This window comes from Bos indicus x Bos taurus, chromosome 9 (assembly GCF_003369695.1).
Source record: "Bos indicus x Bos taurus breed Angus x Brahman F1 hybrid chromosome 9, Bos_hybrid_MaternalHap_v2.0, whole genome shotgun sequence".
NCBI classification, from domain to species: domain Eukaryota; kingdom Metazoa; phylum Chordata; class Mammalia; order Artiodactyla; family Bovidae; genus Bos; species Bos indicus x Bos taurus.
In genome coordinates this window covers 61,232,637-61,259,594 of record NC_040084.1, presented here as the reverse complement: position 1 = coordinate 61,259,594, position 26,958 = coordinate 61,232,637, and the positions used below count along the sequence as shown (strand labels likewise).

At 37.0% G+C, this 26,958-nt stretch overlaps 1 protein-coding gene across 2 annotated transcripts in view; it reads right to left on the bottom strand.

The window, feature by feature from the left end:
* Nucleotides 1-26,958, bottom strand: part of RNGTT (RNA guanylyltransferase and 5'-phosphatase) — a 232,613-nt gene that overhangs the window by 148,587 nt on the left and 57,068 nt on the right. Inside the window, exons 9-11 of one of the 2 annotated variants that reach the window (XM_027551416.1) lie at nt 20,965-21,123; nt 12,049-12,184; nt 3,074-3,145 (exon numbers count right to left, since the gene is read on the bottom strand). In XM_027551416.1, coding sequence (XP_027407217.1) covers nt 3,074-3,145; nt 12,049-12,184; nt 20,965-21,123 — 367 coding nt within the window. The remainder of the gene's footprint in view (nt 1-3,073; nt 3,146-12,048; nt 12,185-20,964; nt 21,124-26,958) is intronic. The other variant, XM_027551417.1, reaches the window with a different exon arrangement.

Below are 26,958 nucleotides of genomic sequence, written 5' to 3'. Positions count from 1 at the left end.
GAACTCAGGTCTCCTGCACTGCAGGCAGATTCTTTACCAGTTGAGTCACCATGAAGCCCTAAATGAAACCATCAATGAAAGCTCCATGGTAAATTAAAGAATTAAACATATGATGCTTTCAATTATATCTTATTATCAGAAATGTGAAAAATGTGACATTAAAACCAATAAAAAATAGTAACAGGCACTCAATAAATACTTATTGAATGAATGATTATAAACCTAGAGATGAAAACCATGAATTCATCATTTTTACAGCAAAATATAGATGAATTTCCTAAACAAGACACAAAAGCACAAACTTGGAGATCCGGTGACTTTGATTTCACTAAAATGAAAAAAATTCTGTGCCTCAATAGATATTAATTTGGAAAACATATTGTTTGCCACATATATAACTAAGAAAGGATTAGAATCCAGGAAGGATAACTATTAGAAGATTATTTGAACTTGCAATTAAATCACAAAAGAAAAATTCAAGCAAGTAAAAATAAACATGAAATATGCTTAACTTCAAACTTCCCCAGTAGTCCAGTGGTTGGGAACCTGCCTGCCAAAGCAGGGCCAAGTGTTAGTCACTCATTTGTGGCCGACTCTTTGGCAACCCCATGGACTATAGCCCAACCAGGCTCCTCTGTCCATGGAATTCTCCAGGCAAGAACACTGGAATGGGTTGCCATTTCCTTCTCCAAGGGATGTTCCTGACCCAGGGATCAGAGCGGGGCCTCCTGCATTGCAGGCAGATTCTTTACCATCTGAACCACCCACCAGGGAAGCTCAGGAACATGGGTTCAATCCCTGGTGTGGGAAGATCCCACATGCTGCAGGGCAACAAAGTCTGTGCACAACTACTGAGCCAGCACTCTAGAGACCGTGAGCCGCAACTACTGAAGCCCACACACCCTACAGTCCACACTTCGCAACAAAAGAAATCGCTGCAATGAGAAGTCCGAGCACCACAACTAGACAGTATCCTGCTCTACTGCAGCTTGAGAAAGCCTGCACCCAGCAATGAAGACCCAGGGCAGCCCGAAACAAATAAATAGGTAAAAATAAAAATCTGAAAATTAAAGAAAAAGAAATATGGTTAACTTCATTAGTAACCGGGGGAAAACAAAATGATCCAGTTACCAAAAATCTTAGTCTGAAAATATCAACTGTGATAAAGTGGTACAACTACTCCTGAGGGGAATGTAGCAGCACAACAAAAAAGCTGTAGTCACCAATGCAATCAGAATCTCCACGATGTAGGGATGAGGGACTGCATTTTTTAAAACGCTTCCCAGGTGACCACGGCTTCCCCAGTGACTCAGACGATAAAAAATCCACCTGGATTCTTTGACCTATATGTGGAAGACCTGGATTCAATCCCTAGGTTGGGAAGATTCCCTGGAAGAGGGCATGGCAACTCACTCCAGTACTGTTGCCTGGAAAATGCCATGGACAGAGAAGAGAAGCTTGGTGGGCTACAGTTCATGGGATCACAAAGAGACACGACTGAGCAACTAAGCACAGCACAGGTGATCATATCCCAAGAATGAGAGCTGTCTTAGAGACGCTTGGACACACATGCACAATAAAAGGTATATAAAACTGTTCCATGCAACAGCAGCATAACAGCAAAGTATGGAAACCCAAGTGTCCATCAAAGAGGGGGAAAAGATGAATGCTGTTTATTCACACACTGTAATAAAATACTAATTAATTAAAGTGAGTAAAGGTATTAAAAACATTCATGGGAATAATAAATAGCAACTTCAGGGTAGAAGCTGCTTCTGGATAAGGGGGATCATGAATGGAATGAGAGAGGTTTGCATAAGAAACTTCTACTAAATCTGTAATGATTTAATCCTTATTAAAAAGAAAATGGAGTAAAACTGAAAATGTTAAACTTTAACATTTAACAAGGAGGCAAAGGAGACAGTGTGCCCCCAATCACAAAGAAACAAGGCCACCCCCACTCTTTACATCTCATTATGGTCCACTGAACATTATCCAAGATTGGTGATGAGAATAAGTCAATCCCGGGACGCATTATTCTTGAGGAATATAGTAGACAACAAAATTAAAATTTGGTTTCTGACCTTCGGTTTCTTAAATTTGAAACTCTGTTTGAAATAGAAATTTAACAAAAAATGAGATATGTAATTGAAAATTTCTGAGAAAAAGTAATCTGGATTAATACAATCCTGAATCTTAATAGTGCAATTTAAAATGTATATCCCCCAAAAAAGAACTTTTAAAAAATTTTGTTACAAATCTTCAAAGCCTTAAAACTTAATACTTTTAATTCCCAAAGTCTTAATTTAAAATGTATATCCCCCCAAAAAGAACTTTTTAAAAATTTTGTTACAAATCTTCAAAGCCTTAAAACTTAATACTTTTAATTCCCAAAGTCTTAATTGCTTAATTGCTGGTCTGAATACTAAGTGATTATGCAATTTGAATAAAATATCTAGAGGAACAACTATACCCTTTCATGGATATACACTATTGAGAGAACTTCTTGCATTTACAGAAGTCATCTTGTACTGCCTAAATAATTTAGTCATTATACCATAATTCAGCATTAACAGGCAGATTACAGATAAGTCTAAAATTGTAGGAAATAGGTAGAGAATATAATTCCTACTTTTTTATTTATTTACAAAAGGTAGTTTTACATTTTGTTTTCTTTCTGCATCTTTCTGCCTCCATGTTATACAACCAACACTCATAGTCAGTTTCTCTCTTTTTAAATGATAGACAGTAATAAAATTTGGAGACTTTTTAAAATCCAGTACAAGATAGCTAAAATTGACAATTTTCCATTTTACAAAATACTATCTTATTTTATCACAATTATACTCACTTGAAGTTCCTAAAGACTTCAAAGACAAGAAATGTGCAAAATGTTAGGTAATATAGAGAAAGAAAAGGAGATGTAAAAGTATTAACAAGGTGTCAAACGAGTAACTTGATAGATTCATCATTTTTCTTTCCTACTATCTCTAAAGCAATCATCCTTTTTATTTGTTAAAAACCAATTATCTCATTGACAATTTTTATTTTATAAATTATAGAAAGTACTTACATTGAATTTAATTATGTCATATATCAAGTATCTAGGAACGGCCTGTCCATTAACTCTGTCAATAATCATTTCCTTGAAAGAGAAAAAAAAAGGTAACTTTATTCATATTTTAATAGCAATTTCTTTAGTTTGATTAAAATATAACAGTCATACAAACTAGTACATAAAGCAGAAATATACAACTTGATGAAATTTCAAAGTGTACACACTTATATGCAAATGAAATCTATAGACTGTCAGCAACTCAAAAAGCCCCATCATGAATATATTCTGTGTTGTAATAAAATCATGACAATATTTCATTATTTTTTTATATGTGAATTACTATGCTACATTTCATGGTATTTGGATTACTAAACAACTATTAGGAAAAAGAGACTACAAATTTTAAATTCCAAATATCAGGAACATTTAAAAAGTTAACTTTGTTAAATCATTATTGTTTTACATTGTGTCATATGCCAATTACTTTAATCATCTATAGGTAATAAACGGTACCCTTATTATAGATTAAATCTCCATGTGACCCATACAGTCTTTCTTGGTTCTGTATCCCTCTACTATGATCAAAGGAACAGTGCAAGAGAATATGATATTATACTCCATTAAGTGAAAAGAAGTTAAATTCCGCACACTGACAGAAAAGAGATAAAGGACACTAAAGGGTAATTATAGGTATAAAAGTAAAATTTTTTAAATTTTATTTCTTAATACTAGGTTTTAACCTAAAATTCTTTTTCTTCCTTCATATTCCTCCTAGGAAAGTAAGCAAGCTACTTGTTATCTAATTTCACGATGAAATATTCACACACAACCATCTAAAATTACAAAGAATACATTGATTTAGGACAGATATATTTTCCAGTTTTAAGGAATTATTACCAATTGGTTTCTTTCTCAAATTTTGTTTGCTGCACTACTGACATTTATTTATGGTTATCATCTTGAATATAACACAACATAAATTACTTTTCTTAAACTGCTTAGTGAAATGTTTTTATTTAAGTATCTGAGAATCTTATGAGCCAACAAGGCAGTACCAATAACAGGTTTCAATTAATCTTTTCAAAAATGGGTGGATGGAAGTTATGTGGACTTAGAGGTTCAGAGAACAGACATCACAGAACTTCCCTCTGAAATTACCTGATGAAATGAGTAAATACATATATTCTTCAAACATTAAAAATAACAAAAAAGACAGTTTGTTACCAGCAAACAAAACAAGTAAAAAGGAATAAACAAACCAGTAAACTTTAAAAACTGACAGCCATGGAAACTACCAAACTTCTAGTAAAACAAAAGGCACAGCAGGATTCAGCCCCAAGCCCACTAAACCCCCAAAAGCCCTATTCGTAGATGACAAATTCTTGATAACTGTCACTATTACACTCAAATATAGAGGACCAAACTCAGTGGTTCTTCTTGTCTTTTTCCCCTCTTCAGACTGAAGAATAATTGAAATAGCAGAACACTGTAATAAAGGCTACGGGACTCCATGCTAAAGAAACAATCTGAGTTACTAGAATAAACTATGGCTCCCAACTAGCTGAAGAAAACTTTCACCCACAGTTTTTAAAAGAGAATAGAACCCAGGGATTCTAACAAAAACCCAATACCTAGGCTTCATCACAATGTCCCCCATCCCCACAGCTGTCACTATTGCTCTAGGGTACAGAAAAGTGAGTAAACATAAAAAACATTTAAGCCTAAAACTTAGTTAAGAAAACTGAACTGCACTGTTAGTGGGATTGTAAAATGGAGCAACCAGTACGAGAGAAGTACAGCAGTTCTCTCAAAAAATTAAAATTAGAACTACAACAGGACCCAGCAATCCCACTTCTGGGTATACATCCAAAAGAATTAAAAATAATATCTTGAAGAGATATTTATACACCCATTGTATATATCAGCATTATTCCAACAGCTAAGAGAAGGGACCCAAATATTCATCAACAGATGAATGAATACATAAATGTGGCATGGACAGATAGTGGAATATTATTCAGCCTTGAAAAGGAAATATAGCACATGCTACAACATGCATAAACCTTGAGGATATTATGTTAAGTGAAATAAGCCAGTAATAATAAGACAAATAACACATGATTTCACTTATATAAGGTATCCAAAGGATTTAAATTCATAGAAAGTAGAATGGTGACTGCCACAGACTGGGGATAATGAGAAGCTGTTTAACTTGGTAGACAGTTTCACTTTTACAGGATAAAAAAGGTATGGAGATCTGCTGCACCACAGTGTGCATATAGTTACCACTACTGAACTGGATTCTTTTTAACCACACTTATAAATAAAAACTTAAAATAAATAAATAAAATCTAGTGAAGAAGGGAAAATAGATTTTCTCCTATGATCAAATTTTAGAAACAGGGCCTAGATTTACCCTCCTGTATGAAACAACCTAAGAATGAAAAAAGGGGTAAAAATCTAAGGTTCAGTAATAGGTAGGACTTACGGTTTCAACGGCTCACAGTCAAAGATGATGCTAAAGACTTGGCATGGCCCAGATATAAGGAATATTAAATTGAGTATTTTGGCAATATTAAGTTGAGTACTTTGAAGAACCAATGAGAGTTTTAATGAGAGGAAATAACCATGGAAATCTTGGGGCCTTCAAAGCTTATCTCAAAGATAACCCATTCTTTGAAATGCTTTTAGATAAGGCCCACTTGTTTCTAATTATCACAGTACATCTAGGTGACAAAATGTTCTGGAATTACCAGCAGTGGTTGCACAGGGCTTCCCTAGTGGCTTAGCAGTAAAGAAGCCACCTGCCAAAGCAGGAGAGGCAGGTTGGATCCCTGGGTTGGGAAGATTCCCTAAAGAAGGAAATAGCAACCCACTCCAGTATTCTTGTCTGGAGAATACCCTGGACAGAGGAGCCTGGCAGGGTGCGTGGGGTCACAAAAAACAGAGTCGGACACAACTTAGTGACTACACAACAACAATAAAGTCGTCACACAATCTTACAAATACAAAAAACCACTAACTTATACACTTTTAGAATCGTGATTATATTTCAACTTTCTTAATAAAGTTAAATTTGAAAAAGAAATCCGAAAATCAGTTCTTAAGATGAAAGGAAAAGGAAGGAACCTCTGGCATACAGCCTATATTAAATGTGAGCTATATACGTGTTGATTATACACATTCTATAAATACAGCCATAACAAAATGACAAAAGGAAACACATCAAAAGGTTAAAACTTAATCTCGATAGCTGAGTTTTCTTCTATTTTATAACACACAGACTTTCTAAAGTTTTAACAAGCATTCATATACTTTTATAAAAAATTAACAGATGAAAAGACACGTCATTTTCCCAGGATTTTTGTTATTAACTTTAATGATTAACTGTTATATTCTCCTGTTATCCTCAGTATAAAATTGATTGAATTTTACTGATTTGTTTCAAGTGAATTAATGCCGTATTTCTAAACTCCAATTTTCCACATTTTGTAGGTCAAAGAACATAATTTAGAGAGCAAAACAAAAGCCTCAACACTCATATCTGACAGCCAGACAATTAGGTAGTTTGAGTTATTCTTGGATTTGGAATTTTACAAAAACAATTTGCAAATGAAAATGTAGAAGAAACAGGAAACTAAAGAGGGCTGTTTTAATTAACTAAGTGGAAAAACAGATATGGTAGCTATAATTCTGATCCAAGTAAATGACATCATGAATCATATTGCTATTTTTAAATCTCATAAGAGTCTATTATGTTGCTCTCAGTTATCCAAGTTTGGGGTAAAAATAAATAGTATTGCTAAGTTAAATCTGCAGAGGGTTAAACATCTAAATTTTAAGCATTATTTCTACCTGGAATACCCTTGGCTCATGTCCAACCAAAGTCTCTTTCTATAGAAATCCTCCCATAATCTAATGCCAAATCCTTTATAAACCATCTTTAGTTACTAATTAGATATGATTCATTTCTCCTCTAAACCACCCTAGAACTTGTTTTAAATACCCATCATCAGATTATTGTTTTATTCCTCACCTATCATTCTCCATCCCTCCCCAAAGAAGTACAGTGTCTCCAAGGTGAGGCCTTCTCCTCAATCTTCTAAGCACTGCCTGCACTCTTTGGCACGGCACATGACAGGAATGAAAAACTACACTAAGCTTTGGCAAACACTGTAACTTAAGAGTCTTCCTCTTCCTTTTATTTTATGAATCACAATGCAAAAAAAAAAAAAAATGGAACTTAGATAAAATGAAAGTAACAATATCAAAATAAATGTTCTTGCTGTCCCATGAACTAATTACCACTGCTGTGGTGTTGGTGATGCAGATTATGGACAGCACAACTCCAGGGACGCCTGTCACATCAACCAGGACAAGAATGGCGCACCCTGGAGATGTGCAGTGAACAGTATTTCCAATCTTATGTAGTGGCTCTGTCAACCACAAGGGGTATGTGTGTGCACATGCACACGCGCACACACAAATATGTTAACAAGTTTACGTGTACATGTAAAGTATTTTAATACACACACTGTCAGAGGAATGAAAATTTACTAGTAGCCTCACAGAGTATAGGTAACTCTGTGACTATAGTTACTCTTTGTTCAGTCTCTGTTTGTTGCTACTCAGTCTCAACCAACTACATGAGTTTCTTTCCTTCTTTCTTACTCTTTGGTACCTGGCCCAGTCATCGTCTCAACCTGGACTGCTATCATCACTCATTAGGCCCCATCGAAAATTTTCTTTGATCTTATGTCCTCTGCTCTTTTCCATACAACCTCAGAACAACCTCAGACCTCACACAACATCCTGAACCTTCTAAGCACTTAAAACTATACCTCACAAGTGACTAATTCAAACCATCTCATTTTCCAATCACAGTCATCCATCTTCTGGCCAGCACAAGCCAATATATAACCGGTAAATTTTTTTTAAAGCATATGAGATAGGGGCAATAAGCATTCAGGTCACTTAGAAAGTGGTACTCCCTCTGTTAAACAAATAAATACATATTTTATGCATGTGTTTTTCATGAGGGTATTTCTATCATTGAGAGTTTAAACAAACATTCACAAGCTACTCCCTAGTCTTCCAATATCTACCTGCTAGTACAACTCCAAACTAGAGGAGCAAATTTCATCTTAAGACAGAAAGCATTCTCATACAAATTCCAGAGACTATTAGTCAGATATAATTTAATCTACCTCGTGAAAAAGGTTTAATGTTGAAAAAAGTGAAGAAATATTAAAGAACATGAGTAGTATCTCGGTAGAAAAGAGACTTAAAAGTTGTGGGAAGTCATAAGAAAGATGTAGAGTTCCTTTTCCCTCCAAAGAAAAATAGTGAAGGTGTGGCAGACAGATAAACGACACAACCAAACAGAGCAAACAGAAACATAAAGAGTGCAGAACCAAGCCTACCAGAGATCACTCTGCAGAGAAAAACACAAGCAGTTTCTTGTTCAGAGTGTAACATACTAGTTCAGCCTCCCTTTTCAAATAGCCTTGTTCACCCAAAAGCTAAAAAAAGAATAAAATCTAAGTGGCAAACTTCAGAAGAGCCAGAATATTGGGTATTCTTGCACTATCAGACATTAAATTGTATGCTAAAGTTATCGCATTTAAGTCAACCTAAAACTACCACCATAAGTCCTAAATATTAGCAGAATAGGAAAATGAATCAAGAAACAAAGATATACGGAAATCCTATACATAATTTAAAAATGACGTATGTAATTTAAAAGGAAAAATCAGATTGGCTGACTGATGCTGGGGCAATAGCTTAGACATTGGGAAATACATAAAACTGTATCCCTACCTTATTCCTTTTATCAAAATATATTGTGGATAGATCAAGTATTTAAATTTACAAATGAAATCATAAGTATTAGAAGGAAATACAGGTGAGTATTATAGTAATTCTTAAGTAAAAATATCTCTTAAAATGGCACAAAAGCCAAATATTAAAAACCAAAGTGTTTAACTACTATATATTAAAAAGATAATAAGAAACTACTGTATAGCACAGGGAACACAATACTCTCTAATGATCTACATGGGAAAAGAATCTAAAAAACAGTAGGGGGTGTGTGTGTGTGTGTGTGTGTGTGTGTGTAACTGATTCACTTTGCTGGACACCTAAAATGAACACAGCACTTTAAAATCAATGGTATTCCAACAAAAATTTTTTAAAAAAAGTGTTCATAATACTTGTGCCACAGAAAACACTAGAAAAAAATTAAAAACACATTTTTATAAAATATGGGTCATAAAGCAATACCTCAATAAACAAAACATCTCATAAACCAGTAAGAAAAAGATGAATATCCAATAGAAAAATGTGTAAAAGATCTGAATGGGCAACTCACAAAAGAAATACCCTAACTCTGTACCATACTAAATACAGTAATAAGTGAAAAATGTTAAACGTCCTTAACAATTCACATAAATTAAGAGGTAAATATCACTATGTATCGGACACTATTATCAGCACTTTATAACCCATCCAACTTAATCTTCACAGGAGCACCAAGAACTTAGCCTAACTTCATTACAGATGAGGAAACCAAGTAAACCATAGGAGGGCCCTCATGTCATAACTTTTGGAGCCAATCAGGCACTATCAGTTAGAGTCAGGGCTCTTAACCACTGTGCTATATATTATCCCCTAAAATGAAAGAGTCATTTAAAATTAGAAGATTTTAAATTTTAAAAACCCAGTATACAGATCCTTTACATATGGTTGGCAGAACCATACATTTGTTCAAACTTTCTGGAAAGAAGAGTGGTAATCATACATGTCAATGTTTAAAATGGGCAATGCTCTCGAATCCAGCATAGTCCCCACAGTACAGTATAGCCTGTTACTGCCCCTTCCCTGCAAGGACTGCTCCTCTTGTACTACAAGTGGTACTGCCACCAATGAGCTCCTGGCCTCCACCATCATTCTTCCTTGGATTTACACGTCACTCAGACCAGGCCCTCTGGAATCTTCCCTGGGACCGATATATGGATACTAGGAGAAAAAATTCCCTTTCTGCTTGGGTTGCAATGTAACTCGCCTCCCATGTGGAAAGAATCGGCATGCAATGAGAACAGACAAGTAAAGCAAACAAACAGAGAGAAAGACAGTGCCTGGCCAATATCACTTGAGTCCCCAGATCCAGTCTGAAGCAAATCAAGCTGAAATCTAATTATTTGTGACAATTTAGTTCTTGTTTCCTCAGTTACTTTAAGATGGACTTCAATTACTTGTAATCAAAAGATTTTTAAATGCATATTACAGTCTCATTTCTAAGAATCTTAATTATAAAACTGCACAATTGTGAAAAGAAAAAGGTATAAGAATATGCATTCTAGTGTGTCTTTTAATACAAAAAGCTACCAAAAAGTCTAAATGTCCACCAAAAAAGGACTGGCTGAATTAATTATAGAATTGTTTGCAAACTGGTCTGATTAGAGTCACTTGGACACTTGAAGCTGACAAGTGCATAATTCCAGCTGATTTGTGTTGTTGTATGGCAGAAACCAACACAACGTTGTAAAGTAATTTCCCACCAATTAAAAAAAACAAAAAAAAAACAACCTACCTTGGCCCCAGGGAGAGTCTAATTCACTAGGTCTAGGACAGGTTATCATATTTTTTCCACTATTATCCCCTATCATTTTCATAATCAAGATAGCCTGAAAACCCCAAATTATAGTGTTTACATATATAGTGGCCTATTACTCAGACTTTTATATGAAAAAGGTCCAAAATATATTGCTAAGTAAACAAAAGACAAGTTACAAAACACATTCAGATCTTTTCATACAAAATTATGTAATAACTATCCATGCGGGCACATACTTGACCAGAGCACTCATTTTCAACCAGAGCAGAGGTACCTGTACTCAGAATCTTACTGGGACTGGAAGGATTCCCAACTTCCCCCAGAGATCCTGATACATGTACTGTTTAAGAATCTCTGTTCTGAGTTACTATTACTAACATGAACATGAATCCTTCAAAAGCAAGTGTCAGACTGAACGTTTTGGCACACAGGAAAGAAACTCTGGAATAATGTTTATCAAAATGATAACAGAAATTACTTCAGTAGTGGGTATTCAGCTGATTTTTATCAACTTTTTTGTACTGTTCTGTATTATTTCAATTTTTATTTACAATGAATTAATACTTTTAAAATCAGGGAAAAGAAAGCTATTCATATAAGAAAAAGATAAAATATTTTTAATCAAGTAATTTTATGATTATTAAATATAGATTTTCTGAATGGGAAAATTCTTAACAGTTTCCAAAATTCAAATGTAGAAGTACAGTGGCTACTTTCAAAGGCACGATCCTCTTTCAACAAGAACTATCAATCCATATAGCTAAACAGCCAAAGGAAAATGTGATATATCACTGTGTTCGTGCTCAGTCACATCCAACTATTTGTGACCCGATGGACTACAGCCTTCCAGGCTCCTCTGTCCATAGAATTTTCCAAGCTAGAATAATGGAATGGGTTGCCAGTTTCTCCTCCAGTGGATCTTCCGAACCCAAGGATCAAACCCACGTCTACCGCACCTCTTGCATTGCATATGGATTCTTTACTACTAAGCCACCAGGGAAGCGTGATATGTCATATCACACAATTAAAATTCGATCAACAAGTAAAACCATAAAATAAAATGAATCTTTTGCAATAAATTTTTTTTTCAATCACAAAGAACAAAAAAATTAAGATTTAATTTTGCTTGCTTATTCTGTATCTAAGACAACAATCAAGTGACAGTAAGTGTAGGAAATGAAATAAATGAAATTTAACATCTTAGTAAAAACTAGATTCAATTTTTTAACTGTCAACTCTATATCAATAAAAAGTTTTTAAAAAACTGGATCTAATTCTAAATTTCATGTTTAATTATTAAAAATACACATTTACTTGCACAAGAAAGAAAAATAGCAATGTTTGATTTTTTTAAAAAGATAAAAATATGACTTACCCCATCTAACAGAGTATTTGATAAATGCATACGGAGATCTTTACGAAATGGAAATTCCAGATTTGAAACATGAAACACTGAATTATCTCTATCAATCATAAAAACTTCATTTGTGCCATCAATCAACATCATATACCTGTAAATGAAACATTAAGAAAGTAATATTAACAGTATAAGTCAAGAATAGGGTCATAAGAAATAACAGTTAAACTGTTTTTCCTTAGACTTGCAATAGCTACCTGGAATAATGTTCACCAGAGTGCCCCCTCCACCATCATTCAGATTAAAGTACCATAAATAATAAATTTGGTTTTTTTTTAAGTTTTTGCTTCCTATAAAAAACACAGGGTATACAGAAATCAAAACTTTTTATAGAAACAATGTGATATTCAAAAGCAATCTTATAACCCATCTTAGGAGAGAGGCATTCTCTAATTTTTATTAAACTTCAGACATCAAAGTTTATAAAACACACAAACACACATATATGTAATTACTGCATTTTACTGGCTCAACAGCTATACGGATTAGGTGCTGCTGTCTCCACTTTGCAGTAGGAAAAAAGAGAGTAAGTGATAAACAAATGCCCAGACTTCAGTGTATCCTGGGTACCTTCTACCATACAACAATGAGCAGAACAGCTAACCCCTTTCTTTGAATTAATATAATGATAAAACCAGATCCCACCATTTCAGGAACAACTATCATTCATTACTATCGAATTAAAATATTTTTTAACACAAGTTCATAAAAATTTTCATTAGTCAATCATTTCATTTCAGAAAGTGAAGAAGAACTAGAGCCTCTTGATGAAAGTGAAAGAGGAGAATGAAAAAGTTGGCTTAAAGCTCAACATTTAAAAACTAAGATCACAGCAGCCGGTCCCATCACTTCATGGCAAATAGATGGGGAAATACTGGAAACAGTGGCTGACTGTATTTTTTGGGGTTCCAAAATCACCGCAGATGGTGACTGCAGCCATGAAATTAAAAGACGCTTACTCCTTGGAAGAAAAGTTATGACAAACCTAGACAGCATATTCAAAAGCAGAGACATAACTTTGTCAACAAAGGTCCATCTAGTCAAGGCTATGGTTTTTCCTGTGGTCATGTATGGATGTGAGAGTTGGACTATTAAAGAAAGCTGAGCATCGAAGAATTGATACTTTTGAACTGTGGTGTTGGAGAAGACTCTTGAGAATCCCTTGGACTTCAAGGAGATCCAACCAGTCCATCCTAAAGATCAGTTCTGGGTGTTCATTGAAAGGACTGATGTTCAAGCTGAAACTCCAATACTTTGGCCACCTGATGCAAAGAGCTGACTCATTTGAAAAGACCCTGATGGTGGGAAAGATTGAAGGCAGGAGGAGAAGGAGATGACAGAGGATGAGACTGTTGGATGGCATCACCGACTCAATGGACATGGGTCTGGGTGAACTGAAGGAGTTGGTGATGGACAGGGAGGCCTGGCGTGCTGCAGTTCATGGGGTCGCAAAGAGTCAGACACGACTGAGCGACTGAACTGAACTGAACTGATCTTCCCCGATGGCTCAGACAGTAAAGAATCCACCTGCAATGTGGGAGACCTGGCTTGGGAAGATCCCCTGGAGAAGCAAATGGCTACCCATTCCAGTATTCTGGCCTGGAGAATTCCATGGACAGAGGAGCCTGGCAAGCTACAGTCCATGGAGTTGCAAAGAGTCGCACATGACTGAGCAGCTTTCATTTCACTTCACTTCATATACATTAAAATGACTTTGGTCATTAGTCATCCTTCCAATGACCAAGTTACTGTCAATACATTCACTGATATATTGATGTAAGTTACTGTCACTGACTCCCAACTAGTGGATCATCAAGAATGGAGCACTACTGCACACCATATAAAAAAATGAAGTCCAGATGAATTCACAGTTGAGGAAATTACAGACTGACAGGCTATACTACCAAACAGAGAGCAGCAAGATTTGGGGTGAAAATGGAGATCATATCCAGGCACCAAACTCTTCAAAGAATGAGAAAAAATTGACAGCAATAAATTAGAAAGTTGAAAGGCATGAGCTTCAAAGGAACAGAAGAATCACTGTGTTGTCTGGTTTGTTGTTAAATGAAACAGTGGAAGAATAATAGTCCCGATGTACCACTGAGAATGGAAGGAATGTGGATCAAGTCGGTCTAATCTCCTACCCATGAGGCAGATGAGAAAAAAAGCAGCAGCAACTGAAAGATGGGAGCTGAATCAAGTTAAGGCCAGGGGATAGAAGAAACATTCAACTGAAGATGTGGAAGCAAACATACATGGAGGCTATTATTCCAGAAGATAACTTGTTTCCCATAAACAAGTGTTCTAAGAAAACAGAGAGATGTGTTCAGCTGAGTTGCTCAGTCGTGTCCGACTCTTTGCGACCCCATGAATTGCAGCACGCCAGACCTCCCTGTCCATCACTAACTCCCAGAGTTCACTCAGACTCACGTCCATCGAGTCAGTGATGCCATCCAGCCATCTCATCCTCTGTCGTCCCCTTCTCCTCCTGCCCCTAATCCCTCCCAGCATCAGAGTCTTTTCCAGTGAGTCAACTCTTCACATGAGGTGGCCAAAGTACTGGAGTTTCAGCTTTAGCATCATTCCTTCCAAAGAATACCCAGGGCTGATCTCCTTCAGAATTGACTGGTTGGATCTCCTTGCAGTCCAAGGGACTCTCTAGAGTCTTCTCCAACACCACAGTTCAAAAGCATCAATTCTATGGTGCTCAGCTTGCTTCACAGTCCAACTCTCACATCCATACATGACCACAGGAAAAACCATAGCCTTGACTAGATGGACCTTTGTTGGCAAAGTAATGTCCCTGCTTTTGAATATGCTATCTAGGTTGGTCATAACTTTTCTTCCAAGGAGTAAGCATCTTTTAATTTCATGGCTGCAATCACCATCCGTAGTGCAGTGATTTTGGAGCCCCAAAAAATAAAGTCTGACACTGTTTCCACTGTTTCCCCATCTATTTCCCATGAAGTGATGGGACCAGATGGCATGATCTTAGTTTTCTGAATGTTGAGCTTTAAGCCAACTTTTTCACTCTCCTCTTTCACTTTCATCAAGAGGCTTTTTAGTTCAGGAGAGGGGAAAGGGAGGGCTGATTAAGGGAACAGAAGTGCGTGACAACAGGCTGAAGAGCAGCAAAACAGACCAAAGGCGCAGACATTTGGGGACTGGACTGGAAGCATGCTGTTACTAGTGTTTTCAAAATAATTAGTCCCAGCAGGCCCCTGGGGAGGAGGTGGAGGACTCCTGCCCTTGCTACATATTAAAAGAGCGGCAGCCCTCGGAGATAAGGATTGTGAAGACTCAGGCTGCACTTGGAAAAAGAAAATCAGCCTCCGTCTAGACTGACAGTGCACCTGAGAGACTCAGACCAACTGGAGGGCCAGCAGACTGGCCAACAACAGCAATACGTAGCTCCCAAAGCCCTCCTGCACGTGCTTTCCAAAAGCTGCAACTCCTGGTAGAATCTAGTCTTCTTGAAGAAGTCAACCTTGCCCTGGGTGGTGTTTCAAAGAGAATTTAAATCAACATAAGAACAGGTCAAGTAAAAAGCCTTCTGATACCTGCAAAAATGGTACTGAAGGCACAATCTATCATATTGTTTAAAGATCTAGACCAGCACTTTGCAAAGTTTATTATTAACTTTTAGTATTTCCCTGGCAAAATAATCAGGAACATTTAAGGTTGTAAGAAAACATACAAGGAATTACTCAGTTTCCAAGTTATTAAACTTTTCCTCCAGTTTAAAAAAAAAAAAAAACATAGAAAAGCCTATTAATTTAACTTAGCCCATTATTTCCTAAACTTATTCCTGATATCTGTTAATATCTGCAGAACTAGTATTCCATATTTACAATCTGAGAAAAGCTGGCTTACGCTAATGAATTTCAAAATTCAGAAAAAAGAAATAGTTTACCTCTTCTGATCATATGATGACAACAGAAATTATATCTCCCTTTTTGCAGGTTACCCAGAAGTTCAGAATTAAATATAATGTTAAAACAGAGTAAGTATTAAATCCTAGGGTGCTGGTACATTTGCTTTTTCTGTCATAATTATTCTCTATTCATTTTTTTAACAAATTTGAGATAAGTATACACACACATAAATATATATGTATATACATCTTACTATCAGACTTTGCTTTTTACTTCAAAATACTATCTCTGTATACTTATGCATAAACAGGTTTAAAAGACCAAAGAAGAAAGGACTTTAGAAGATGGAATTCACTATAAAAGATTGTTCATGGGAAACTCAGCATGCATCTACAGATATATCATAGAAATTATTTAGCAGTTGGTATTCCAGGATTCTTCTGCACATATAAATTTTCAGGCTTTAGAACAAAAGTTTCTGGGATGCGATTTCTGGTTTGAATTCCAGTCATTTCAAATCACATGTTCTTTTTTATGTGATACCCACAAAATGTAAGAAGTTATTTCATGTTAGGGAAGAAACAAGCAATGTGGAAATATTTTCATATCACTCCAAAGTCTCTGAATGAATAGATTCTTTAAACAAATGAAACCATCCCATGTACCATCAGATGCTGGCATAGTACATAATGATGGTTCTACCTTCAGTGAAAGGGGATCACTAATGCAATATGATTTCTTATTAATCATGACATAACTTCAACTGCAAATCTAATATACAGGATTACTAAATTATTTTTATAATATCCATTCTTATTAAAAGACAAAACTTAGTAAGAAGTTTCACTGAACTAGAAAGCACTGATTCATTTTTTATATTAAAATATATATACCAAAGCCATATAAATAACAGCAAAGCCAAATGCATTCGTTCACTCATTCAGGCCATGCCACAAGGCCTGCATGATCTTAGTTCCATGACCAAGGATTGAACCCATGACCCTTGATGTGGAAGCGCAGAGTCCTACCCACTGGACCACCAGGGAAGCCTCGCATAAACTGTTTTATGGTATATACCCTTCGAGACAGTCACTGAGACGTGAGACAACTATTCAAGTAAAACCACCAACAGCATATTAATACAATTCAGGAAGTACATAATTAAAGAAAAGGAAAACTGATTTAAAAAATAGGTAACTAATAGCATCTTAAGAATTTTAATTCACACTTCTAATACTCTCAGGGTAAAATTGTCTTTAAACATCTTATAATTTAAATTTATCACTAATATCCATTGATACAGAAAGAGATTCACAATATATTAAATGAAGAAAGAGCAACTTAAAAATCAGAATGTATGAGTATGAGGGGTAGGGAGTTAAAACTCTGAATAGTAAAACAGACAAGAAAGCCTATACCAAAATGGTAAGAACTGTCATCTCTAGGTAGAATTATTAATGATATTTGCTTTCCTCACTATACTCTTTTGTACTTTTAAGAAATATAAAAAATAAGCACATATTGCTTTTTCAAGCCAGGGTGGGGGTGAAAATTAAAGCTACAAAAAAAAACAAAAAATAGAAATACAGTCTAATTACAGTCTAAACATTTTTCCCTGGGCAATAAAATAAGATGGGATGTTAAACCTTGGTCTGACTCTTTGTGAATTCTCTAGGCCAGAATACTGGAGTGGGTAGCCTTTTCCCTTCTCCAGGGGATTCTCCCAACCCAGGAATCGAACAGGGGTCTCCTGCACTGCAGGCGGATTCTTTACCAACTGAGTTATCAGGGAAGCCCAGTCATACCACAGCAGCTTCAAAATTAGCAGGTATTTCTCCTCTCCTATATAAAGCACTCAAAGTGGGTAATAAAAACAGAAAAGTTGACTCATTTCACCATCTCTATCTACTTTTACCAATTCCCATCAAACTAACTATAGTTTTTTCTTTTTAAAGGATTAACCAATTAATTTTTTTAAATACTTACTAAAGGGTCAACCAGGTATCACACACAGATGCTAGAAATATAACAATGTAAACAGCACAAGTTCTTCATCTAACTTCATATGGTTTTATACCTTTAGCAAGAAAACAAGGCATTAAACAAATAATCCCAAACACAGTAAGTACTCATAAGATGAAGTTGTTGTTGTTCAGTTGGTAAGTCGTGTCTGACTCTTCTGCAACTCCATGGACTGCAGCCCACCAGGCTCCTCCGTCCATAAGATTTTCCAGCCAAGAATACTGGAGTGTGTTGTTGTCTCCTTCCCCAAGGGATATTCCACCAGACCCAGGGATTGAAACCTCATCTCCTGCGTTAGCAGGCAGATTCTTCACCAGTGAGCCACCAGGGAAGTACCAAAGTGAAGCACAAGATGCTATAGGAGCACACAAAAGGTACAACCTGTCAGAGTTCAGACATCAGGAAAGGATCCCAGAAGGATTCTCAAGTAGCTGATGGTAACAGCAGGTTATAATCACTTAGTGAGCAATGACTATGCACAAAGGAAAGTCAAAGTACTTTATGTTAACTCAATTAAGTCTTAAAACAATCTGACCATGTAGAGAAAATTATTCTGCCTGTATTCCTGATGAGGAAACTGAAATCACACTCAGTAACCTGCTCAAAGCCATAAAGATGGCAAAACAGCAAAGCTGTTATTAAAACCTAGACAAGAGCCTATCTCAACAACCTCTATAGTATCCTGCCTCTGACCTGCGTTGTGCAGGAGTTAACTGAACACACATTGTGGGGTCGGGAGGGAAAAGGGAAGGGGATAGGAGTGTGTTGTGAGAACCAGTGCTTGGTACACAGTCTGCCAGGGGCAATATCCTTGAGACAAAAACAGAAGGTTCATGCTCTGGCAACAACAACAAATTCAGAATATGGAAGCATAGAGAGGAAGAAAGATAACTTGAGACTACAGAAGTAGTCAAGGACTCAGTGATTAATGAAAACTATTTTTAACTTTATTCTAGAAAGTGGAAAATCCCTCTTTTGAGACAAACAGAAACCATAAAGGGTAATTCAAACCCAAGAGGTGTGATTCAGGAAACTGGTTACATAGATATTGGGAAGATGAAAAGGTAAGAAGGGAAAATGAAGGTAATCAAGAGATGCGTAACTGCAGGAGGTACTCTACCCAGAGGGCTGTGGGAACAAAATGGAAGAGGCATGTTAGCAGAGGCCAGGAGTTTGGAGGATGGGCACTGTGAAACATGGAAGAGGTGGGGAGGTCAATGGAGCTCAGGACTCAAAGCTCTAAAGTGGCACCAAATGGCTAAGACCTGGACCTCTAAGGAGAGGAGCCCAGCATCTCAAGTTTCAGTCTCTATGGAGGAATACAGAAGGAGGATGCTCAAACTGCTGAGAAGACACAGCGTTGTGGGTGAGGAAATGCAGGTGGCACTCCTCTGCCTAGAATGCACCTCCAGCAGCAGGCATGTCTGAGAGGGAGCAGTACCGTTGGTGCTGAGATTGCTAAAAGAAGCTGGGAGTGAAGTGAAAGTTGCTGCCACCTGCTGAAGGGATAAAGAAACTAACACTAGGGAAGTCTCTTCTCTCACCTTCCAAATTCCTGCTAGTGCTCCCCATGGTAAAACTCAACAGGACGCGAGGTGGCAAGGAAGTCTGAGAAACAGTTTGCACAGTTTAAAAGGGTGGACTGGGAGCTCAGAAACAGCAGGTGAAGAAACAGCAGACCACTGAAATGCTTTTAGCTAAGTAATAGCACAATCTGACCTGCATTTTTCAAAGTTCACCCCTACATTATGTGTACTCCTATAGGGTAGGAACCAATCTGTAGACCAGAGAAATTATGAGGTTTTTACAGTACCCCAAGTGGGAATGCAGTGGCAGTGATCACTTAGAGGTGTAAGTGGATAAATTCAAGACATGAAAGAGGCAGGCTGACAGGATACTATGCTCCTGACAGGCAGTGGGGCTGAGGGGCAGAAGTCGAGGAGGACTTTCAGGCTTCTGGCAGGAGGAATGGGTGCACTCGATTTATTGATCCATGGAGCACTGGAGGAGGAGTCGCTGTTCAGTTTAGTGGGGTGGAAGTGATGGCATATGGACTTGGAGCTTTTCATTTTTATACTAGAAACAAAAATGCCCTGATTTTTCTATCCTGTGTCTAACAGGTTGGAGGCAGAATCTAAGTCAGACAACCAAATGCTTCCTTTTCAAAACTTTTAACTTGAGTGACAGTGAGGCACAGGAATAGCTTAAAAGTGACTCAGAGTGACGGCAGAGGCATCATTAGCAAACGCCAAAGGTGGCTTCCTCTTCCAAGTGTTCCTGTGCCTGACCTTGGCCCTGGTCCTTGCTGCCTGGCCTCCCTTGGTTCTTACCCATTTTCTGAGACTGGTTCTCCTCAGTCAGCCTTCTAACATATCCCTTTGCTTACATGAGCCAAAGTTGATTTCTACTGCTTCTAGTCGATCTAATGCTAATGGATATGCTGGGTTTTGGGTTGCTTTTTTTTCTTTTTTTTCCATTTTGCCTATTATATACAGTTGAATTCACATAAGTTAAATGTGCCCATGACGGAACCCCACTGCAATACGTTCCCCAACCTATCCTTAATACAAACGGTTACATGACACTAGCTCTTTACACAATAACCTCAGGCCAAAAGATATGCCATCTATTTCCTGTCCTTGATAACTATACGTTAAGCCCAAAGTTTGCCTTCCCTTGTATCTTTTCCTCCCATAAGAATTCACTGCCAAACCTCTACTGTTTCTGTACCAGCTACGCTGCCTCTCATATCTATTCCCAAAAGGACTGGTATATAGTCCCTGAAACCTAATTCTCAAGATTGCAGAGAAATAAATTCCGCTATATTAATATTTCTTATAAAGAAAATTCACAGTTTAGAGTCACTTCCCCATATACAATTATAAACCTTCCTGACATAAGAGCAGTTAGTCAGACTTCCCCACGCCCACCAACACCTGTCAGACCTTACTTCAGAAACGATACAAGAAAAGCTGACCTGCTAAACTGCAGCTTTCTTCCTTCCTCATGGGGGCTTATGAACACTTTGCCTTTTCCTCTCACTAGCTCACCGCTCAGTACATTTGATCTCTGGTAATTTCTTTTGCAAAGTATATCCATGTCCTCTTTAAGCCATTTTGCCCCATTTCTTTCAACTCTTAAAGAAAAGGGAAATGTATGTTATGCATATTTTACCACAATTTTTAAAAATGAAAAACAAGACGTTACAGTCATGAGTTTTCACCTAGACCAAATAAAAAATCAGTGTCACAGAGTCCCTTTCACAATCTCTATCATACTCTCAATCTATCTCATCTTACAAAAATGAAATCCATTTTCTCAAGAGAGTTTTTAAATGAGTCAAAACAGAGTTTTTATAAATGTCTTATATTTGTTGCAATATAGTTTGTTTGGTTACCTGTGTTGGAACAGTACATCTTGTCACTTTTCACACAGTAAGTAACTTACCTACCTTAAAAGCAAGCTTTATAGGCTAGGCTTGGAATCTAACCACTATTCAGACTAGAATTCTGTGGAAACACAACCTAAAGTCTACCAACTTAAATTAAGGAATCTCAGAAAAAGGTTTCAGATAACTTAAAACATCACTGTTTGTACTGCTTTCACAAAAAGACCAATATTTGATGATAAAACAATCTAATCCTACACATGAGCTTTACTTCCAAACATAATGGCTATAATCTGCTTATCTGACACAAACATTTCAACCTTTGAAAACAAAAAGTATCTGAAGGAAAAGTATAGCTTTACCTAATCTCACCTTCCTAGAAATTTAAAGAACTCAATTAAGGTCATTCCTATTTTCACATTAACAAATTAAAGAGAACATACACACAAACAGTAACACTACCACCTAACTTTTTTTTTAATGTTTTATTTCTGCTGTTAACAATCATTGAAATGAAGACACGGTCCTAACATATTCTTCACATAACTGGGAAGACATAGTTCATAAAAAACTATTAAAATTCTCAGACTTCCCTGGTGGATTAAGAATCCAACTGCCAATGCAGGGGACATGGTTTCAATCCCTGACCCGGGAAGATTCCACATGCTGCGGAGCAGCTAAGCTCGTGTACCACAACTACTGAGCCCGTGCACTTAGAGCCTGTGCAACAAGAGGAGCCACCACAATGAGAAGCCCACGCACCACAACTAGAGAAAGCCCAGGTGCAACAAAGACGTGTGCAACCAAAAATAAAGATAAATAAATATTATTTAAAAAGGAAACTATCAAAATTTTCATTCAACATTATAGAAGATTCCAACCCAACAGGTATTTTTACCTTGATGTATTGATTCTAAAAGCACAACAGACTTCTTTAAAAGGATTAGCTTAGCTTCTTTATACTCTTCATATCACATCAATTTAAATTCATGAAACAGATGTGATTAAAGTTTTATAATCTTAAATTCACTTTAAGCCCACAGCTTCAATCTATTACATGATCACTTATATACACATGGGCTTCCCTGGTGGCTTAGAGGTTAAAGCATCCACCTGGAATGCGGGAGACCTGGATTTGATCCCTGGGTCAGGAAGATCCCCTGGAGAAGGAAAATGGCAACCCACTCCAGTACTCTTGCCTGGAGAATCCCATGGAGGGAGGAGCCTGGTAGGCTACAGTCCATGAGGTCGCAAAGAGTCGGACAGCACTGAGCAACTTCACTTTCACTTTATATACACACAACAGTAATTAGACAGACAGCCTGTATTATTTAATTTTAAATTGCAAAGCCCATTTACTTCCTCTCCAATTTAAGTGTTAAACTTTGATCTTAACATGTTAACTGCAAATTAAATGGCAGGCCAAAAGCATAAGACCGAACATTTGAACAGTTTGCCAACCGGTCTCTTGAGAAATCTGTATGCAGGTCAGGAAGCAACAGTTAGAACTGGACATGGAACAACAGACTGGTTCCAAATACGAAAAGGAGTATGTCAAGGCTGTATATTGTCACCCTGCTTATTTAACTTATATGCAGAGTACATCATGAGAAACGCTGGACTGGAAGAAACACGAGCTGGAATCAAGATTGCCGGGAGAAATATCAATAACCTCAGATATGCAGATGACACCACCTTTATGGCAGAAAGTGAAGAGGAACGAAAAAGCCTCTTGATGAAAGTGAAAGAGGAGAGTGAAAAAGTTGGCTTAAAGCTCAACATTCAGAAAACGAAGATCATGGCATCCGGTCCCATCACTTCATGGGAAATAGATGGGGAAACAGTGGAAACAGTGTCAGACTTTATTTTTCTGGGCTCCAAAATCACTGCAGATGGTGACTGCAGCCATGAAATTAAAAGACGCTTACTCCTTGGAAGGAAAGTTATGTCCAACCTAGATAGCATATTGAAAAGCAGAGACATTAGGCTATGGTTTTTCCTGTGGTCATGTATGGATGTGAGAGTTGGACTGTGAAGCAAGCTGAGCGCCGAAGAATTGATGCTTTTGAACTGTGGTGTTGGAGAAGACTCATGAGAGTCCTTTGGACTGCAAGGAGATCCAACCAGGCCATTCTGAAGGAGATCAGCCCTGGGATTTCTTTGGAAGGAATGATGCTGAAGCTGAAACTCCAGTACTTTGGCCACCTCATGTGAAGAGTTGACTCATTGGAAAAGACTCTGATGCTGGGAGGGATTGGGGGCAGGAGGAGAAGGGGATGACAGAGGATGAGGTGGCTGGATGGCATCACTGACTCGATGGACGTGAGTCTGAGTGAACTCCAGGAGTTGGTGATGGACAGGGAGGCCTGGCGTGCTGCGATTCATGGTGTCGCAAAGAGTCGGACACGACTGAGCAACTGAACTGAACTGAACTGAAATGTCTTCTACCTCTGGAGAGTCATCTTTATTTTATATGTTGTTTCTATAGCAAGTTTTCCACTATGCTATGTTCATCTAAGTTTTGTTTAAGTTTGGTAATTGGTAAACTTTGTCTATAGAAAAATTATCAGTCAAAAAACTTTATTTCAACTTACATAATTCACCACAAATTATTCTTGAAAACCTAGGGGTATCTACTATGAAAAAAATAATCACAAGTCATCCAAGCCTTCTCACTAAAATATCATGTATGTCCCTATTTCTATTAATAGACAGTAATAATTTTTAAAGCGTAGATGCTTCTATTTCAAGAAAACTCCTTCAACCAGCAAGACTTAGTCTTGCGCAAAGCTTAAAACTCAACACTGCAAAAGAATCTGGCAGGCATAGGGCCCAGTATCAGTTTCTGGATTCCACCCTCCCACTTCACAGAGTTAATGACACATAATACAAATAATCAAGTTTTTAAAAAGATTTAGAGTAAACTTTTTGTTCCAAACCACCCCAAAATTTAAATTTTTTGATTTTCTTACTTTGTTTTCATTAAGTATGAGGGGTACCAATGCTATTATTACAGGCTTTGGAAAGAAAATTCCAGTTTCATAGCCTGTAATACCAGACTCTCAATCAGTGTTTGCCAACTAGACTGGTAAAAAATAGGCAGGCATCTGGAACCAAAAATCCCATCAAATATTATAAATGATTATAACAGTCCAACCCAAAGGTATATGCTTTAACTTCAGAACTGCAACTGCCCTACCCTTTCTCATTTTGCCATCCTCCACTGCTCAGAAATACATACATGCCTACTGCCAAGCTTTCGTTTCTATAAAACCACATCTTGTCCTAAAATACATAATCTTCAAACTCTTACTCAAAACTTCCTTTCATGGAATCTCTCATACTCTAAATAACAGGTCCTATTCAACTCGCTCTATCCCTCCCAAGTTTCCTAAAACTTGTAAATCTAGTATGTCCCACCTCTGGTAGAAAAGAAAGCATACGGCAGGAGCATGCAGGAGCCTGAAAATTCACTTGAAGGCATCTCAACTTTATTTTTAATTGAGCTCATTTAAGCTAAAATGTAACAAATATTAAAAAACATAATCTACAATGTGTTATTCACTAGTGAACATTAGTAGTATTAAAAGTATTTTATTACAAGCCGTTAACTGTTTTATATATATATATAGCAATTATATATACATATAGCAATTATATATATCTATATAATATATAGCAAATAGGAGTGAAGATATCCATAGGCAGAACAGAAGGCTCCTACATAGAAAGATATGTGGGAGGCCACTGTGGAGGTTAAGACATTCCTGACAGGCTCTTTCTAGCTGTGTGATTTTGCACAAATCACTTGATTACTCTAAAATGCAGTTTCCTCATCAAAAATTTCCACCTCCTAATGTGACTGTAAGAATTAAATGAGTTAGTACCCCCATGCTCAAAGTAGCATTATCCAAACCAGCAACAGTATACAAGCAACACAAGTGTCCACTGACAGATAAAAGGATAAGCAAAATGTGGTATATATATTAAATGGAACCTTATTCTGCCCAAGAAAATGAGAAAATTTCTGAAATATGCTATAATACAAATGAACCTTGAGGACATTATGCTAAGTGAAATAAGCCAGTCACAAAAAGATAACTACTGTGTGATTCTACCTCTTTGAGGTACCTAGATTAGTTAAAAAAAAAAAATCAGAAAGATCAAAAGTAAAATGGGTGGATACCAGGGGAATGGAAAATTATCACTCAATGGGTATAGACTTTTAGTTCTACAAGATGAAAAGAGTTCTGGACATGAGTGGCAGAGATGTGTGCCAACATTATGAATGTATTTAACACCACTGAACTATATACTAAATAATAGTTAAAGTGGTAACTTTTACATTATGTGTATTTTACCACCATAAAATTTTTTTTAAAAAAATGAGTTAATACATGAAGGATAAAGAACTGTATGTACCTGTTACATGGTAATAAAACTCAAGTTACTGCTACTACATTATGTCCAAGGCACACAGTAAGTACCTAATTAAGGCAGGATATAATTATTAATACCGCAACTATTACTTTAGACAATCCAAACAAGAGTTGAGGTCACTGATAAACAAAGACTGGATAAGAGAGGAAGGATTCATTTCCTGTAGGCAGGAAAGAAGAGGACATCTCTTCTGAATAAAGAGGAAAAAGGTAAGTGAACCAGAAATTTTGAACTGGTAGAAAAATAACCCTTGGTAACTCCCTGTGAAGGTGATTCACAGCACTCAAACTCAAGCTTTTAAGCTTACTTACACAAAGGGAGACAACAACTACAGCAAACAGCTCCTTTTAATTTTTCCATGAAGAGTTATAACCCAAGAAAATTTTGTAAAATCAGAAGCTACACTACCTGCGTGAGCAATAACTCAAAGAGCTCAAAGAGCCTGTGTCAGGTGCATGTCTCAATCTGCCTAGGAAACTGTTTCCTAAACACTAAGATGATAAAAAAAAACCTGAGCCTAAAATACACCAATGTATCGAAACAGCTTCTTAAGATTTACTAACAAAAATGGTATATATAAGTAAACACACGGCAACTCTAAAAGCTATTGTACATAATGGAAAACTATCACATTTTTGTCCCAGTCTAGCACATCAAATAAAAATTAGTAAAAGAATACTTTAAACAAAAGTATACTTAAGGGAATTCCCTGGCAATCAGGGGTTAGGACTCCACACTTTCACTGCCAAGAGAATGGGTTCAACCCCTGGGGGGGAACTAAAATCCCACAAGCTGAACTGTGTGTCCAAATTAAAATATATATGGATACAGATATATACATGTGTATATATATAATATATATATAATATACATGTATGGGGCTTCCCTGGTGGCTCAGTGGTAAAGAATCCTCCTGCCAGTGCAGGAGATGCAGGAGACAAGTTTGATCCCTGGGTCGGGAAGATGCCCTGGAGAAGGAAATGGCAACTTACTCCATTCTTCTTGCCTAGAGAACCTCCATGGACAGAGAAGCCTGGCAGGCTATACAGTCCATGGGATCACAAAGAGTTGGATTCAATTTAGTAATGAGCATGCACACACATATACATGTATGTATCTATATATATGTATGCTGCTGCTGCT